Genomic DNA, 18,731 nt, shown 5'->3' on the forward strand with positions numbered 1-18,731 from the left:
AGACTTGCAGGAGGAAGAAAGAGCAAAAATCTCTTACCTCCCCACCTATGAACAGGAGCCCTCTTTGTGAGCAAAAATATAAATAGTATGTTCTTTAAAAGAAAAAAAATGAATTGATCCCAGGACAAACCCTCAATAGTAAGGAAAATTTACTGAGGCAAGTGCTATTTATGTACCAAAAACATAAATATTATGTTGCCATCACAGCAAACCTTTGAGGTTACCCAATTAAGAAAATGCAAACAAGGTAAAGATAATGGAGCTATTGCTCCATTAGTTCATTTGTTTTAGCATTCCATACTCTCTTCCATACTGCCAGGTTATACCTGGGAGAATTTCTAAAATTATCAGGAAAATTTTCTAAAATTAATTGTGGAATTGGTACATGCACAGTTTGCTATGACTTAGGTTTGTTCTTTTATTTCCTCCTCTGCCTTTATCTTTAAAAAATAGCTATCATTTTTAATTTTGTAAATCAATGCACATCAAACAATCCATACATTAAACATTGTTTCCCTCCCCCCCCCCCATGGTTCTTTACACTTCTCCTTCATTGCTGCATACTCTGATTACTCCCTATTTTAGCTCATCCAACTTTTCCTTTGTTTATATTTTTAATGCTAGATTTATTTTAATCCTGCTGACATTTTAAGATGTTTACAGTAATCTTTCAAAAATTCAACAAACATTTTCCAGTCATCCTTAAAATTTCCCCCTTCCTGACCCCCTCCCCTCTGCCTTTATCAATGTAAATAAGCAATCACTTTTGAAGCACTGCGTGTTTCTGCACAGGCCTCTTGGCAGTTTTGTTGAGGGGAACAAAAACAAAAAGGTAATACAAATTGCTGCAAAATGCATATGTGCCGTGATCTCCACAAAGTCCTGGTCAAAACAGAGGAATGGTAGATTTCTAAGGGATTGGTGCCATTCTGGAATTTGGATGTGCAAATTTTTGAAGCATTTTGAATTTCAAATGCATTCAAAGTACTTTAAAAAATGGCCGCGTAAATCTTTGTTGCATCTATGCCCTTGGGGAATAGCACACACAAATCTCATACAAGATCTGTGCAAAGTACGAAAAAACTATCAGGAGCACTGCAAATGCTACACAATTTTTCATCTTATTTTGAAGATTTTGTTTTAAACAGAGAAATCTAGCTTTGACTCTTAAAACTTTGATAAAATAGTATATCAAGGCATTGCCGGTTTTCTACTGTTCCTCTTGCCACTTCTGAAAGATTTCAATGTGCTGTATCTAACAATATTTCATATTTGTAGCACGTTTTACAATATCCTTAGTATCAATACTTCAAAGCAAGAGCTTCATTGGCTCCCAGTTGACTTCCTATACAGTGCCCTGGATATTTTAATTGAAGGAACTGTGTGTGTGTTTGAAAAAGCATCCTGCCCACAAGCCAAAACAAATATTTAAAGATACAAGACATTATTTGTAACTACTTCAGTGGAGATGTATGAATTCCTTGTCCTCTTACTTTCAGACAGTAATATCCAATGATGCAGAAAAAGGAAATGACCGTGTGCAGAATGGCTAAAATGCGGAGTGTGGGTTCCATGTAGCCGCTACTTTCTTCAAGAACATAGTGCACTGTGATGATTCTATGGGAAGGACTTTCTAAGCTGCTTAATTTGGAGTTTTCAGCAATATTAACCACAGGAACCTCCTTTTCTTCAGCCACTGCAGATGTGGAGACCTGTTGAAAGTGAGTAGAAAAAAATGAAAATGCCCTGTGAATTTCTGTTCTCAGAGTCTCCTGGAGGGCATTCCTGACGCATGAGATGGCACCTCCTCCTGAAGCCTTCAGGAACCTTCTCCAGGGAGAGAGCCACTTACCTCCCAGACCCAACTGGAAGATCCAGTAACCTACCTGCTCATTAAGAAAGACATTTAAAATTTACGCCTGTTGGTGTAGTGAAAAAAAGAATTAATAATAAACATGGCAGTGTTAATAGTCAAACAATCAATATAAAACAGGCCGGAAATGGAGGAGGAGGAGGACAAATTTCTAAAGTTCTTACTTTCCTGCTCTACATGTGTGGAGCATAAACTGGATTAACCTAATAACCCCTAGTTCCAGGAAGGAAGAGGTGGACTGAATGCCCTCCTGGAGAGGCTGAAAACAGAAAAGACATTTGGTCATACCATGAAGGGCACTTCGAGGTGCATGTAAAGATCAGCTCAGGTGGGACTAGATCTCCCTCTCGTGGCTGAAGGCAGGAATCACTATTCATTTACCAGAAGCCTATGGATCTCATTGTTTTCATGTTAAGCCATGTAGAGTAGCGAGTATACGCAGCAACAGCAACATTAGGGTTTCCATACACCCACTTCTGCTGGATATGCCCTCTTTTTCAGCATAAAAAATCCTGTCTGGGGGGATTTTTAAAAGTAGGCAATGTGGCAACATTTAGTCTTGCGCCTAGCGAGCATCAGACCAGCGACTCCGAGCACCTGGGAATGGAGGACTGGGGCGGGGAGAGAGATACAGAGGAGGGGAAGGCGGAGACTAGTGGGCATTTGCCTTTCCTGGAGCAGAAGCTGCAGAGGGAAGAATATGCAGGCAGGAGCAATCAGTTTCAGAAAGCAAGAGCATCATGGAAGAGTGGGGAGCTTTAAGTCAAGGCTAGAGGCAGAATGGAGCACTCAAGCCGCAGGATGTTGGAGCCTGAGCGATCAGCCCCAGAGGCGGCGGCTATTGTTATTGTTGCCATTTCCCCTATGACTCCTCTCGCTGCTGGACAACATGTGTGGAAGCTGGGAGGGGTTGGCTGTAGGTGGAAACTACTCTGCGGCTGGAGGGTATTTAGCTAGTCACCATCCACTTCATCCCTGCACCCCTCCCAATCTGTGTGTTCTTTCTCTCCCCCTTGCCAAAGATCATGTGCGCTTTTGGGGATGACCCATAGCTTAGTGGTAAAGTACATGCTTTGGATGTGGAAAGACCCAGGTCCAATCTCTGGCATCTCCTGGTAAGGGCAAAGCCTCTCTGAAACCTGGAAGAATCACTGATGGTCCGTAAAGACAATGCTGAACTAGATTTGTGTTTGTGTGTGTCATACAGTGATAAACTATGTAACCTTTTTTGCTCCTAAAATGTCAGTTTTCAGCTTAGATTGTTTTGATATGCTGGGATCACCCAGGAAGGCTGAAGAACAAGAAAGTGTATATGTTTACTTTTTGTATACATTTTTACTTTTTGTGCATATGTGTACTTTCTGTATACGTTTTCATTTTTTATGGTACTTCATTTACACATCTGTGGATGAAAACATGAAGGAGTTACCTTATAGAAGAGCAGAATGAAATTAATGGCAAATGCAACAAACAAAGCCAACATCCTCATATTGTAGAAATTCCGAGCAAAATAGTTCTGAAAGACAAAATAATAAATATTAAATGCACTAAATACTTACATTTGAATAATTCAGCTCCTACAGAATTCAATTAACCTACAGAATGTGATCTTGAAAGAAATTACCGCATTTACTCGAACCTAATGCTCACCTTTTTTGGCCAAATTACGTTGCGAAAATTAAGGTGTGCATTAGATTCGATGGCACATTTACATTCACCAGCAAATACTTTTTTTTGGTGTTCATTAAGGAATTCACATAATCCAAGTGAGTCTTGATTTTGGTCTTTTAGCCACGATCAGATAAAGCAGGGGTGGCTAATCTTTTTTGGCCTAAGGGCTGCTGATCAATCCTCAGAGGACCACATGCTAGTAATGGGTGTGGCCAGAACAAAAGTGGTCATTGCCAAAGTGGGCCCAGACACACAGGTAGCACACATACCACCCCCTTCTCTGTGTTATTAAACCAGTCTACCGTGGCTGCATTTTGTGACTGGTATAATTCACATGCTTTCTGTGTAGAGCGTGAGAACAGGAAAACCATCTTATCTCTTCCACTGTATGTGTACTTTTGGAATGTACTTTCACTTCTGTTGTTCTCTCAGAGCTGGAGAGAACACACATGATTATGCATTGTCTGTACATAAAGGTAAAGGGACCCCTGAGCATTAGGTCCAGTCGTGACCGACTTTGGGTTGCGGCACTCATCTCCCTTTATTGGCCGAGGGAGCCGGCGTACACCTTCCGAGTCATGTGGCCGGCATGACTAAGCTGCTTCTGGCGAACCAGAGCAGCGCACGGAAACGCCGAGCAACGGGAGCTCACCATGTCGTGGGGATTCGAACCGCCGACCTTCTGATTGGCAAGCCCTAGGCTCTGTGGTTTAACCTTGTCTGTACATAAACTGTAAATAAACGTAGTTTAGATCTACGAATGTTTTTTTCTTCTTGCTGTGTTCTTCCAGAAGAACAGTGTGTACTTTTCATAAGAAAAGTGTCACTGAGAGGCACTCTGGAGATGAAGGGACCAGTGGCGTAGCGTGGGGGGTGCAGGGGGGGCGGCCGCACCGGGCGCAACATCTGGGGGTTAGGGTTAGGGGGCGCAAATCCACGGGTTAGGGGGCGCAAATTACTTGCCTTGCCCCGGGTGCTGACAACCCACGCTACGCCACTGGAAGGGACATGCCATTCCAGAGCTGTGCCTACTGGGAGATGCTCGGAGAAGGAGGGGGCCTCTGGCGAGCCCCAGAGCGTCATAAAATCCCAACACTCTGCTGATCTATGCCCATCAGCAGAGGTGGGGTCAGGCTCCTCCACATCACAGGGGTGGCCTTGGAAGAGAGGTTCCTCTCCTTCCAGTGCTGCAATTGAGAGGAAATTTGCTTTCCCTGCTCTTCAGAGATGACTTATTCCACTTACAAGAAGTTTCTGCTGGTATGCAATAATTTTCTTCCAGAAGGCAGATTCCTGTGATTCTGGTTCACCATGCCTATGTTTGTGGCGCTGCCTTTGTTTCTGCTTTGCTTTATCTTCTTTTGCTTTCTCTTCCTTTTCTCCATCTTCTCCTCTAAAAGCATAAATCTTATTGTGAGTCACACTCTATTAATTAAAATATAATCTCTCATTGGAAAAAGAAACAAGCTGTGTCAATCACATGTTTCATGGGCACTTTAAAGAAGACTGGGTCCTCCTTCAAGTACTTACTGTATGTGAGATGATCACAGCTGGAAAGGGCATTTAGGGAATGTATAATGGATAAGGGTTTATAAAAGCCCTTAAGATACAAGACACTTATAATGGATTTAACACAGTGGGAAGAAAATAAATGTGGGTTAAAAAGGGAAAGGTCTTTACAAAGCAATTACAATATAATTAATTCACATTGAAGCACACAGGATGTAAAACCCTTTTAACAATGACTGCTAAAGTGATCACTATACTCCTCTATATAACTGAGCTGTTAGAAGATAAGGACATAAATACAACTGAGTTGTCATTTATTTCAATGGGTTTTGCTTCCAAGTGCATTTAAGACTACAATATTCATAAGTGGATTCATAAATGCTAGAAATATTGACACCTACTCTGCTTTTTCAGGTACAAATTTAGTTTCTTCTTTCTCATCCTTTTCATCTTCGTTCACCTTCTGGTCCTTCAACAAATAAGGAGGAAACAATTATGGCAATGCACTACTTTCAAGTCATGTTTTAAAAAACCCAGCACCATAGCCTTGACTATGTCATTTAAAATATACTAATGTTCATATTGAGTAGAACATGAGGACACTCCTATTTACTTGAAAATATTGTTTTCTATTTAAAACTCAAACCAATTATAATCAAGAGTATATGAGGAATTCCAGCAATGTCACTTTAGAAAGATGAAAGCTTTGCTTGCTCAATATTGTTGTTGTTAGTTGTATTTTTCACAAAAGGTGAAAGCAACTTACACAAACCAACATTAGAAACAACAGTATAAGTGACCTATAATGTTCACTGATATGTACAGAAGAGTATTTATCATTTATTTATTTTATTATTTATTTATTGAATTTATATATTGCCCTATACCCGGAGGTCTCAGGGTGGTTCACAGAATCTCAGGGTAGTTCACAGATTCAGCACAACCCACCCAACTAAGATATGACATAAAATTAAATTTCAAAAAATAAATAGTGATGGTGCCAGGCATGACTCTCTAGAGAGAATACTCTGTAGTTGTTAATCCATTGAAAAATGGGATCTAAATGCATGATGTGCTGATTTATATTTCCTAAAAACAATTTTTAAAAGTCTAAAAACCAGATTTAAACAGTATAGACAAACAAATTATAGTGTGTACCTGTATTTTTTCTTGCACATCAGGTAAGGGGAGTAAAGAAGGACTGCTCAGCAAATCACTTAGGCCTGCATTTGGATTATGTGGGATTAGTTTATATTGTCCTCCCTCTCTTTTTAAATCCAAGCCAAATATGTCCGAGAGGAGGTCACTGTCTTCTGACAAAGCTTTGAGATCAGTCAGATCTTCTGTAGGCAGGGGAGCTTCTGTTGGCTTTCTTTCCGCTTCTTCCCCTTCACCACGCACCTCATCTTGAGTAGGGTCAGGCATGTTGGCTAAGAGTTCAGCCACCTTGATTTTCTTAGCCCCTTCAACTAGGCTTCCTCCAAGCAGCAAACTGTACATGATTTGAAAGAAGCCTCGGAAGACGCTTGATATGAAATGCATTAAGCCCATTAAAATGCTCCAATATGAGGAGAAAAAAGCCATTGCCATGTCTTTCATGGTCATCTTTTTCATCTTCTTCATCTGCTTCTTGATACTTTTCATGCTTAGCACTTTCATGAGTGTCATTATGTTATACCTGAGAGCTACTAAAGCTGATTTAACAGTTACTAGAGAGAAGAAGCCCATTCTGGGATCCTGTTCCTCAGGTTTCTCGTTCTCATTTTCTTCTTTATTTGCCGACCTCTCATTCAAATCTGACTCAGAGATCTGAGCTGCCAATTGCATTTCAAATATGGTATCCTCACAAAAATTAACAAAAAGCTCCATTTTTTCCTTTTCCCCTCCTTCATTTACTACATCAAATATAAACTGTCTCTTTGATTCTTTAACTTGAGGTTTTTCCCATTGTGTCCGACTTGATTCACTTATCTCAAAGTAAACACGTTCAATGCGCTTTGCACTACCCATTATCTCTATACGCCCTAAGAAGGGCTGGAAATAGTTCAAAACACTATCTGCCAGTTCAAGAAAAGTCTGCAACCGAGTGTCATGAGGCATGTGCTCTGACAAGTTTGTCAGGAGGACAGCAACATTGAAGCCAATGTCTTTGGCTGGCTCATGAAACCGTTTCACAAATTCCTCATAGTCCAAAGTCTCATTCTCATCTGTTTCAGCACATGAGAGCAAAAACTCGGTTTCAGATTGAGTGTAGTGTTTGTGGCTCTCCATGGCTTTGTGGAAATCTCTTTTTGAAATGATACCCTTTCCGTCAGGATCATATTCTTTGAATGCATCAGAGAAAGTTAAATCCTTCAGTTTTAGGAACATATCAAAAAACTTTAAAATCATTTCTACATTGTTGGAGGATTCCACTAGCATGTCAACCATCTGCTTGCCGATTGTGCCATTCACAACATTACCTGAATGTGGAAAAGTGCATTGAAATTCTTGTTAAAATATTTACTCAGTTAACAACTAGAGATATATAATGCCTTGTAAACTGTTCCAGACATCAATAAAATTACTAGATAGAATTTCAGAGGTGAGCATTTTGAACTACTGATAGTAATACAGGGGGTGAGCAACATTTATGTTAGGAGAAAAATAATCAGGCTTGTAAGATTCCAGACTTTTTGTTATACAAGCCTTAAAAGATTGCTGAAACCTCATGGCCTGAATACAACAAAGGGTTAAGCTTGCTTAAGCCCACTGAAATCAATTGGCTTAAGGATGCTTAACTCTGTGTTGATTTAGGCCTTTGCTTCTTTAGCATTTACCCAGATTTCCTGTTTACTGAAATATCTCCAGGTTCATTTGCACATAGGATTACATGTGGGTCAATAGTGAATATGGCTGTTGCCTTGCTTTAAAGCAGGAATGAGGAACCTCTAACCCACAGGCCCAATTTGGCTTACAAGGCTGTTTTCCCCTACCCACGCCCATCTGCTGCCATATGTGACATCAGGTGTGCGGCAGGTAGAGACTAGCTGAATTGGCTGCCCAACTGAGTTTCCTGTAGGAAATTAGATTGCGCAGCTGATCCTTCTAGAAAGCAGGATTGACTCTGCCACCCATCAGCCCTGGGGTATGAGCTCAAGGCTGCTGCATGGGTTGTGTGACCAAATTTCCTTGCAGGGAACTCAATCACACAACCACTGCCTGCAGAAAGTAGCAATGCCAGGCATATGCTCAGCACTGGCAAGCATAGGACTGGCAAAGCCTCTTGCACTATGGCTGCCAAGTATCTGGTAACCACAACTGGTTGTTGGGGCATTTTGCTGTGGAAGAGATTTTGACAAGTGGCCGCAACAACCCACCTCTCCGTCATCTGGCATAATGATGCCAAGGTGATTGACAAGTGGGTGGTCACATCCCCCTGTCAAAATTGGCTTGTAAGACTGGAAACTGATATGGATCTGGTCTGTTGGGCCAAAAAGGTTCCCCACTGCTGCCTTATAGAATGGAACCAAATAAAACTTGTGGGTAAAAGCAATTAATTTTTCATACGCATTGCAACTTGTGTTCGTGGGAAATCACTAATCCAATAACGTACACATTGGCTGGCTATAAAACAAAAACATTCTGAAATAATTTCAGCTATTAGAAGACAAAAAGATACAGAGAAAAAACAGAAAAGGGCTTATGAACAAAAAGAAACAGAAGTCAAGCTTTGAATAATTTGTGTATTTGGATAAAAAGTGATCCATTTAAAGTTGTATAAATTCTGTTTTGAGGCTTTTATGAAGACTGCTTACAAAACTGAATCTCATAGAAACAAAAAAAGCAAGTTATGTTAGTAAATACTGTTTTCTCTACAACCTTTACACAATAACAGTAAAACTGAACATTTTACATTGTGCTTTTATTGGAGACTATAGTACATTAGCGGGTTCCATGCTCTCTGAGCAAAACTAGAGGTGATGTTAAATGAGTCTTTGTAGTTCACCAGAACATTTTTAAAAATGCAAAGAGCAGCTATGAGATGATCACGGCGGCTGATAATTACAGGGATCATAGCAGACAGGAAGGGGGAGTTTAAACAGTCTCCTCCCTTGATGTAGCTGACAGAAATAGATCATATGAAGCTATTTGTATTAGGACGAAATCCCCCATTGGCACCAATTTTTTTTACCTCTTTGCAATTTGAAAAAAGTCAATAAAGGTTTGGTTTGGGGTTTGCTTATGTGTGTTTTTTTAAGAAAAAAAAGTTTTAAAATGAACTTGAAATTACCTTCTAACATAGATAACAACATGACCACCATATCCTTCTGAAGATCCATTAATTCTTTCAGTAATTCAATTTGGCTAGAATCCTGTCAACATAAAATACAAGATTCATGGCAGTGTTCTTTTAGCCCAGCAACTATGATCATATTGAGAAAACTATGTCTCTGGCTTAGAATTCGGGGCTCACTGATTTCTGATAATACTGTGACAGCTACAGGTCCCTGCGTCACTTTGAACATTCGAGAGTAGCTTTTGGGTGATGGAGAAGGTGGAATGGAAAAGGAGGGGCTGGAAGGTGGAACACAGCGTGTGACTCTTTGGATCAGATCTTTAAAAAAGAAACTCAGTTTTCCCAACAATAATTGGTTGATTTGAACCAATTGCAAACTATCTATGAATAAACAATAGCTTTGAAATGTGGCTTGAAATAATTAACGTTTTTCAGAATGAAAATCAATCATTTCAATATCACTCAGGATTTGAAAGCAGGTTAGCCAAACCCCGATATGAATGAATCTGGTTAAATATCGTTCTGTTGGTGCAGATGTAACATGGAACTATGTTTAAAGCTGAAGGGGAAACAAAAGCAATTCAAAGTGTAAAAAATGATGGTGGGGATAGGATGGCATGTGAGACCCCCTCCAAATTTCTGGTTAAGTGCAGTTTCATGTCTGCAGCAGGGCACACTTGTGTGAGTGAAAAATGCTTACACCAGAGGTGGTTAACTCCCACTTAAGAGAGGCCTGAGGTGACTGCCCAAGGAATTTTTCTTGCTGCCAAGATCACACTGATTTTGGTGACAACAAAAGTTGAGGACATACACAGCTGGGATGGGCATTCTGATGAAGATGAAATTTCCCACTCCCTGGTCATCAGATTAATCTTTGGATGAGCAGAAAGGGGATGATACCCACCCCAGCTACTCTACATGGATGCGTGTTTATGAGGGTGAATGAAGACCAATCAATTGATGATAAATATTGGTAAGACATGGGTCCTATTGGCCAATGATGGTTACTTTCAGGAATTGGGATGTCAGCCTGCTTTTGACAGGCTAGCACTCTCCCTGAGAGACCAAGTATGTAGCTTCGGGTACTCCTTGATACTACAAGCTGTGACTATCTTCTTTAATAAAGTTAAAGTAAAATAGTTTTTTAAATTTATAGATAGAGATATTGTACCTGAGAAAGCTTCATCTGCATATGGGCAAATACATGAAGAAAACCAACAACAGCATCCCACAGTCTGCTATGCGCCAGACTCTGCTGGTTACCCGTACATGGTCCCTGAAAAAGAGGTTTTAACAAACAACAAAACTGAAGTTAAAAGGGAAATATAACATAAGCTGCCTCTGGCTGATTACTGTCACGACAGTGGGAATGGCTAATGAAAATGTTACACAAATGAAACATCTTTGAGAACAAACTCACATGCTTAGCCCATGGGGTCCCTGTGAAAAATGGCTTTTCCATTCACCTTCACATACACATTTGTCAGGGACTCAGCGGGAGCGCAGGGAGGAGAGGAGATGGAAAGCGAGGGGGAGCAATCCGAGGGGAGCGTAGGAGAATATGACAGCAGCCCGATAGATTCCATGAGCCTCTCCAGCGAATCGGAAGATTCACAGAAGGGGGCGCCGATAGGCAGGGCAAGGGGCGACACAAGGGGGACACCCCAGAAGCAAGGGGCCAGCGGGGACTCCCAGAGCAGCAGTTGCAAATCAGGACCAGCTTCCCCACCAGAGCGTAGTGGGGGGGAGGAGTCCCAGGTGTCAGAGCCCACACATGCACCACCAGCGAGAGAAGATGAGTCAGGGTGGACCACGCCTCCATCGGAGAGCGAGTTAACGGTTAAGAGGAAAGTTGCAGGCTGGGCGCGCGCGCCAAGTTCAAAGGTACAGGCGAGCGGCACAGAAGGTAGCCCGGATAGGGAACCAGGTCCTAAAGCCCGCCGGAAGGAGGGGCAAGAATCGTCAGGGTCAGCGTCAGAGGAGTCCAGGAAGGATGAGACCCTAGCGGGCAGGAGGGCCCAGAGGAGAAAGGAATTTAGGAAGAGGTGGAGCAAAGCGAGAGTCTTAAACTGGTGTGGAGGGGGAGGAGACTCAGACAGGACTTCGCCGGTCTAAGGTCGGGACGTAGAGCTGCACGCTGCGGCTTTGAAATGGAGACTGAATCTCAATAAAGACTTTTGTACATAACTACAGCCTAGCGTTGGTCCTCTGTGAGCTGGGACCTGGAGGCAGCTCTGACAACATTAATTTGTATACACAAAATTGTCCACCCATTTCAATGGATGGAGACTGGATTAAGTGTAGGGAAGCATCACTTGGACAAGAATATGAACAGAGTTACTGGCCAGGGTGAGAACTTCAATACATAACATGGGCAATAGCCAATGAAATGCTTCTACTAGAGGTTTTCTGCTTTCACCACAGAACCTCTCCTCTTCTTTCTCTGCACGCTCCCCAAATTTGTTCTAGAGGGCTGAGAGACACACCCACCCCAAATATATCTAGTGGAAGAGGAGAGGGAGTGGAAGTTATATTGTGCAGCCGAAAGTTATTGCTCCAAAAGTTCTTTCTTACCACCCACCATACATGCAGACACTTTATACCGTGTTTGTGGGTTGTTTCAAACATTACCTGAATATATTCTGTAAGTGTATTGAAAACCTGCTTTGCAACTTGAATTGCTTTAGAGAAATTACGTTGTCCTTGTTCATCAATAACATCCTTTCCAGAGTAATACCAATAGAAATCACTAATTGATTCCTGAAAGTGGATGAAGAAATATACAAAGTGCATGAATTCACAACTCAGAAACTAGAGACTATTTTTGTATTAGACAACTGAATAAATAATCATTATTAGTGATAACATCACTAAAATTGCATTTGACATATATAAAAAAGCAAAGTGTTCAGAAAGTCTCCAGAACTATGACACTGACTAATGTCACTTTAAGTTCCAGTTCCCAGAATTCTTCTAGACAATGGAAACTCCATTGCAACTAAAATCAGAGTAAGCTGCTAGTTTGCATTAGCTTTTTTCTGGGGCTTGATTCCTTTGCTGCTTTTTGCAGCCTCACATGTTTGGGAAGATGCAAGAGATCATGGATGGGGGCAGGGCAACTAGCTGGCATTGGCAGAGAGTTGGGGGGTCTCAATTTTGATGCACCAGATTTGTCATCATGCTATTTTGAGGGTGTAGAAATTATAGAAGGATGCCACCAGTGTGCACAAGGCAATTAAGCAAGATCATGTTCTTAGACATTTGACTGTTTATAACAATTTTAAAAACAAACAAAAACCAATGTATTATTTAACTCCGTAGGTACATGTCTTTCCCTCTCTTCTATTTTTATTTAAAAGCATTTATAAACTACAGTACTCAATATTTTTTTTAAAAAAAATTAGAGTTGTGAAACAGTACAAAACATAAAAACACTAAAGCAATATAATAAAGCAGAGCTTTAAAAAAACCATATAAAAACAATAGTACAGGGCCCACACTTATGGATCACGAAAAGCTAGTACAAAATTATTTCATGCTTGTTGGCTGGTAAGCAGTGTAGCACAGGAATATTGACCCCCAGCCACCCACCCACCCATTGGAATTTATTTTTTCATACTCTCTTGGAATCAGAGAGTTGGAGAGGCTTGTATTTCTTTCCTCCAAGTTCTCTTATACGGTTCTGGTTTGTTGTTTTTTAAAAAATACATTAAAAGGTTTATAAATACTTTTAAATAACTAAAAAAAGTAGCAATATAAACACTTGATGTTACACAATTTTGCATTTTGATGCAATTCTTTTCAACAAACTAGAGTTCACATGCATTATATTTTACCTGAACTCTCAGTAAATAATCCACAGTAGATATTATAATATTGACAGTTGTATTGTTACCAGTCTGAGTCCTCAAGTAATTCTGAAAATCTTGGAAAGATAGAACAAGATTGAATTAACTTTAGCCCCTGTCTTATATCCCTTTAAAATCTCCTATCAGAGTATAAAATGCATGTTTTCTAAAGCATATTTCCTGCTGATAATCTGTATTTTCCTTTTCCAAACATTTTAATTATGCTTAATTTTCTAGATTATGCACTATAGTTATTCTTGAGATAGTAGACTTTTTTATATTGTAGGATAACTGAATTGAATTACAGGGAGGATCAAATTTAGTTTTCTACTTTCTGTCCACTTACGTTGGAGAAGAACATCTCTTGATTACAGTAGTAGTACTGTGCACTAAGTAGTACTACATAGCTATTAGGGAGATTGTCTACCTGGTAAAAAAAGACCTGTGTTATGGACATTTACAATTAGGGGAATGAAAGAAACAACAAAATAAGCAGTGTTGCTCCACTTATTTTTCCTGTATAACATGTTTCTAGAGATGTCATTTAGTTTGTTTTCACAGCTCAACTGTTTAAGAAAATTGGCACTATCAATTTACATAACTATTCTTCCTTCATGCTGTGTTTACTTATTTGGAGCACTATTTGGAAAAATTCATTAAGGTGTTAAGCCTTTTACAGTGAGTACTTATAGCTGGTTACTCCAACACTGGATGAGTTAATAGCATTATTTAAACAAACCTGAGTTGTGCCCCTCGCAAAGCAACTGGAGGAACCGGAAGAGGTCACAAGTAAATTCATCATCTTGCATCACCTTTTCTCCTGTGGAAAAGCCAGTTGCCAGTAAATATTATGAAAAGTTGCAAAGTAACTCTGAAGCTTCACATATTCATCTGATTGATATAAAAAAACTGCATAGATTATAAGTGAATCTGGACTTAAAGCATGTTTTCAAAACCAAATATATGTCATACTCACTTGCAGGAAAGGTGTATTTATTTATCATAAGAAAAAGATGTATAATTTAGAAATACATTTCTCTCAAAAAAATGGTAGCATGGGCTTGGCAACATTTTAGAAATTTCTGAACTTTGTATAATAGTTGAAATATAACCTTGGTTTTTTAAGTGTGACTAAAATGAGCTTCTGGAATAGGGCTACCAATTACTGACCCAATGAGGCTCCTGCAGAATTATTCCTCCATTCATTCAATTTGAAACATTTCTATGCTGCCTTCAATTTAAGATTTCCAGGGCAATTTACAGTAAAAAAAAAAAAACCACACACACACAGAAAGGCAGTACATAGAACAATCACAGGATGCATCAAAATTAACCAGAGTTTAAAAGCTTGGGGAAGTAAAATAAAAATAAAAAGGTCTTTGCTTAGCACCCAAAGAACATTACATGCCAGAATTCTGCATGCAAGTCCTTTCCTAAAACCACCCACCTCACTTTAGATCGTGAAACCATCCAGAAGGCTTTTGTGTATCAATACTTCAAATCGTGCCCAGAAACACTGACAGCTGTGTTTTGGACTGCCTGGTCTCTGGATGGTTTTCAAAGGCAGCCCCACACACAATGCATTTCTGTAGTCTAACCCAGAGTTTACAAAGCTTGGGTAACTATAGTCATTCATTCTATCCAGGAGAGATTACAAATGGCACACCAGCTTTAGCAGTTCATGCTACTAAGGCCACTTGGACCACTAGCATCAAAGCTGGATCAATGAGTGCTCCTCAGACTGCCAACCTGATCATTTAAACTGGAGTGCAGACCCTTCCAGAACAGACTGAACCACACACCAATTGAATCTCTGGCTTGTTGGAAGTGAGTTTCAGTTTGTTAGCTTTCACCCAGTCCATCTCCTTCATCCAGACAGTGATTCAGCACTTCCAACATCTCACCTGATTCTGATGTAAAAGAAATAGAATTGAGTATCACTTGCATTTTGTTGCCAATTAACTGTGGAACTCTGATGACACCTATCAGTGGTTCCATGCAGATGTTGAAAAGCACAGGATTGAATCCTGCAGTATACCACAGCACAAATGCTATGGGGATAAGCATAAGTCTCCTAGCACCACTTTCTGGAATCAAAGTAGAACCATCAAAACATGATGGAACAACCACCAAGGCAGCATGAAACCCTGCCCTCCCATCCATCAGCTGACATTGCCAGTGGACTGATGTACAATAGGGATGTTTGGGGGGAAATGGCCTTGTAGACCAAATTGGACCCCATGGCAGGCCAAGATGAGCCTGCAGATTAGAGGTTCCCCACTCCTGCCATAAATATATGAAATAAAAAAAAATTAAAAAATTATCCAGTAGCACCTTAGAGACCAACTAAATTTGTTCTGGCTATAAGCCTTAGTGTGCATGCACACTTCTTATACCCAGAACAAAAAATGCTACTGGATAATTTAAAATATATATATATATTTCAACAGCATCAGACCAACACAGCTACCTACCTGAATTTATAAATATATGCAGTTTCAATTTATCAGAAATCTATGTAAATGATTCACAAACAGGGTTTCCATGAGGCTTGTTCAAGAGCAATATTTGATGAGTTCTTAAAACAGGTATCTCAAAGGAAATTTATTTTAAAAGGTGACATTGAGTCATGGAATAAAAATTGTAGGGAGTCAGATCTTAATGAATGAATGGAGAGAATGGGTACAAGCCTTTTTTGAAAGACTGCTCATATTTCTATCCAAGTTTTGACACAGCAGGATAAACTACAATAGAGGAATATGTTGTGCTTATATAAAAGAAAACTGGCAGTCTCAGCCAGAAGCCTTTAAAAATAATTTTGTATAGCTTGTGTTAAACATTCAGACAATGCAAAATTTTAAAAGTCTCATTGTACATGAACTATTTAGCTAAAATACTGCCATTGCCCATGCTGCATTTAAATGATATTGTTACACATATAGATGACTTCATGTTACTGCCATGGACAATCTGAAATAGAGATGTATTTAAACAAAAGTAATGTCTGGAAGAAATAAAAAGTGGTGTATGTACTCCCTTGAAAGTGCTGAATGCCAGACTACTAATGATCTCTCCATAGTCTTGTTCTCTCCTTGTCACTAATGATTACCTTTTTTGGACTATAACTTCCATCAGTCCTCCTGCCTGTGGCAGATGGAGGTTGTAGCCTAAAACATCCAGGGATCACCAGGTTAGGGAAGGCTGATTTTAAACTGTTACACATAAGCATACATATTTCACATTATAAGAGGAGGAAAAAGTGAATTTGTGGTAAAACTGCCATTATGAAGGAAAAGAATAGAGGAACTAATTGAACTAATTGGAAGCAGCCAAGAAACTAGGGAGGTCTTGATGAGCTTCTATCAACAACACAGAACTACAATTCAGGTAGGAACTAACAGTCCTTTCTTGTGTTGGTGATGAATTTCATCAATGTGGGATGTCTAAAGCAGTGTTTCCCAACCTTGGGTCTCCAGCTGTTTTTGAACTACAATTCCCATCATCCCTGACCACTGGTCTCGCTAGCTAGGGATGATGGGAGTTGTAGGCCAAAAACATCTGGAGGCCCAAGGTTGGGAAACACTGGTCTAAAGCTTACCAAATTCAGGTAAGATATATGGCTGCAGGTTATTGGTAAAGGACCTGTTGCGGGACTCTCCTACCAAATGCCACTTAATTCAAAGCATACAAATAAATTTCATTGAGCGCAGTGAAGGAACAAGGTGATGCCCAAGTGCTCTTGCTGTTGTCGTTGTTGGCGGCGGCAGCATCTGTCTGCATCAGGAGACAATGGAAGAGTATGCCTTTGGGAGAATTACAGTGTCTCCTGTGGCTTCAGGGCCTGAAACTGGAAGTGGTGCTGGCCGAAGGCAAACAAAGCAATTTCTAATTACTGGGATGGAGCAAGAGATGGAGGTAGGCTTCTTTGAGATCTCTTGAAGTAAAATGTCATCAGGGTGCAGGGCTACCTGCACAAATGATAGTTTCCATTCTGAATTGATTTGGGAGTTTCAGATCAAGTACAACTTTCCAAGAATTTGAGTCCCTCTTCAACACCACAAAGAATATGGAGTAGATGCTGAAGAGACACTCACCTCAAGGGACTGGTTTGATGGCAGCCATGTCTAGGAGGAGCATGAAGGGTAAGAGCCAAACCTGTGGTTCAACACTTGAGGGTGTACTGGACCAGGACTCATGTCCTCCTAAGGAAGACAAATGGCTCTTTTGGCTGGGAAAATTGATGTCCCCCCACACTCTGCGCCTTCTGACAAAGAAGCAACACAGGGCAAGATGGGGAAGGAAGGATAAGAGCAAAGTCATGGAGGAATGAAGGGTGTGGTTCAAAACACAAGCTGATACATATTTTGCGTATGTGAGTGCATATGTTTCTAAGGCACACACGAGGAAGATAAAGAGCAGGGTCAGGAGAGGATTAAAATTTGAGAAGACAAGAACATGGGGGGTGGGCTGATGTGGACAGTAAAAGGGAAGGAACAAAGCCTGGACAGTGGTAGCCAAGTCACAGAAATGGAACAGGAACTTAAAGGTAAAGGTAAAGGTAAAGGTACCCCTGCCCGTACGGGCCAGTCTTGACAGACTCTGGGGTTGTGCGCCCATCTCACTTAAGAGGCCAGGGGCCTGCGCTGTCCGGAGACACTTCCGGGTCACGTGGCCAGCGTGACATCGCTGCTCTGGCGAGCCAGAGCCACACACGGAAACGCCGTTTACCTTCCCGCTGGTAAGCGGTCCCTATTTATCTACTTGCACCCGGAGGTGCTTTCGAACTGCTAGGTTGGCAGGCGCTGGGACCGAGCAGCGGGAGCGCACCCCGCCGCAGGGATTCGAACCGCCGACCTTTCGATCGGCAAGCCCTAGGCGCTGAGGCTTTAACCCACAGCGCCACCTGCGTCCAGGTTAAAAGCAACCCCCCTGGGGACAAATGCCTTGGGGAGAACGTTTTGGGCCGCAGAACGAACATGACCATTTTGACGAAGGCAGAAAAGTGAACTGGACTCTTGGGAGCTGCCTACTTTATTCAAGATTACTTTCCTGCCTTCAACTACAAGTTGGTGCTACATCCCACATTGATCAGCTTCACCAGCAACATGAGAAAGTAACAATCCAGCAAGGCAAGTTTATTTCTTTTCATTCCAAGATTCCAAATCTGGCCCTTGTCATATGTTTATAGATGAAACAGTTCCTGTGGGTTTATCTCACAATAACGTACCTATGAAACAGCCCCTAGGCAGCCCAACTTGTACATTTGTATTTTCTAGAAGAAAGCTGCATTCTTTTGATACTGGCTTACTAAGTCACTTTGTTGACCAATTTAATAAGAAGCATTATAAACAAACAAAATAGATCAGGTTCTCTTAAACAACAGTACATGTTCTTTTCCTTGCTACAGCATGCACTAAATCCACTGTTGCTATGCAGGAAGAGGAGAACATGTGTTGACCGAAAACATTTTGTAATGTGATTCATTCAAGAAGCCATCAGTGATGCTCTGGAACCCAGCAGTTCTTGGAAGAAAGGGGATGGGGCTAAAACT

General features: G+C 40.8%; 1 protein-coding gene and 1 long non-coding RNA gene across 18 annotated transcripts in view; one reads left to right on the plus strand and one right to left on the minus strand.

The window, feature by feature from the left end:
* The window catches only part of LOC307212368, a 55,596-nt gene extending 37,879 nt beyond the window's left edge, over positions 1 to 17,717 (plus strand). For all 3 annotated transcript variants that reach the window (XR_013836970.1, XR_013836971.1, XR_013836972.1), the window contains exon 4: positions 16,948 to 17,717. This is a non-coding gene — a long non-coding RNA (uncharacterized lncRNA). The remainder of the gene's footprint in view (positions 1 to 16,947) is intronic.
* Positions 1 to 18,731, minus strand: part of RYR2 (ryanodine receptor 2) — a 246,863-nt gene that overhangs the window by 14,307 nt on the left and 213,825 nt on the right. For all 15 annotated transcript variants that reach the window (XM_079969396.1, XM_079969392.1, XM_079969401.1 and 12 more), the window contains 10 exons: positions 13,920 to 14,000; positions 13,169 to 13,257; positions 11,964 to 12,092; positions 10,504 to 10,608; positions 9,327 to 9,408; positions 6,212 to 7,515; positions 5,455 to 5,522; positions 4,790 to 4,937; positions 3,303 to 3,389; positions 1,494 to 1,712 (listed from right to left, as the gene is read on the minus strand). In XM_079969396.1, the coding sequence (XP_079825522.1) occupies positions 1,494 to 1,712; positions 3,303 to 3,389; positions 4,790 to 4,937; positions 5,455 to 5,522; positions 6,212 to 7,515; positions 9,327 to 9,408; positions 10,504 to 10,608; positions 11,964 to 12,092; positions 13,169 to 13,257; positions 13,920 to 14,000 (2,312 nt within the window). The remainder of the gene's footprint in view (positions 1 to 1,493; positions 1,713 to 3,302; positions 3,390 to 4,789; positions 4,938 to 5,454; positions 5,523 to 6,211; positions 7,516 to 9,326; positions 9,409 to 10,503; positions 10,609 to 11,963; positions 12,093 to 13,168; positions 13,258 to 13,919; positions 14,001 to 18,731) is intronic.

The sequence above is a fragment of the Podarcis cretensis genome (genome assembly GCF_951804945.1).
Source record: "Podarcis cretensis genome assembly, chromosome: 3".
Lineage (NCBI taxonomy): Eukaryota > Metazoa > Chordata > Lepidosauria > Squamata > Lacertidae > Podarcis > Podarcis cretensis.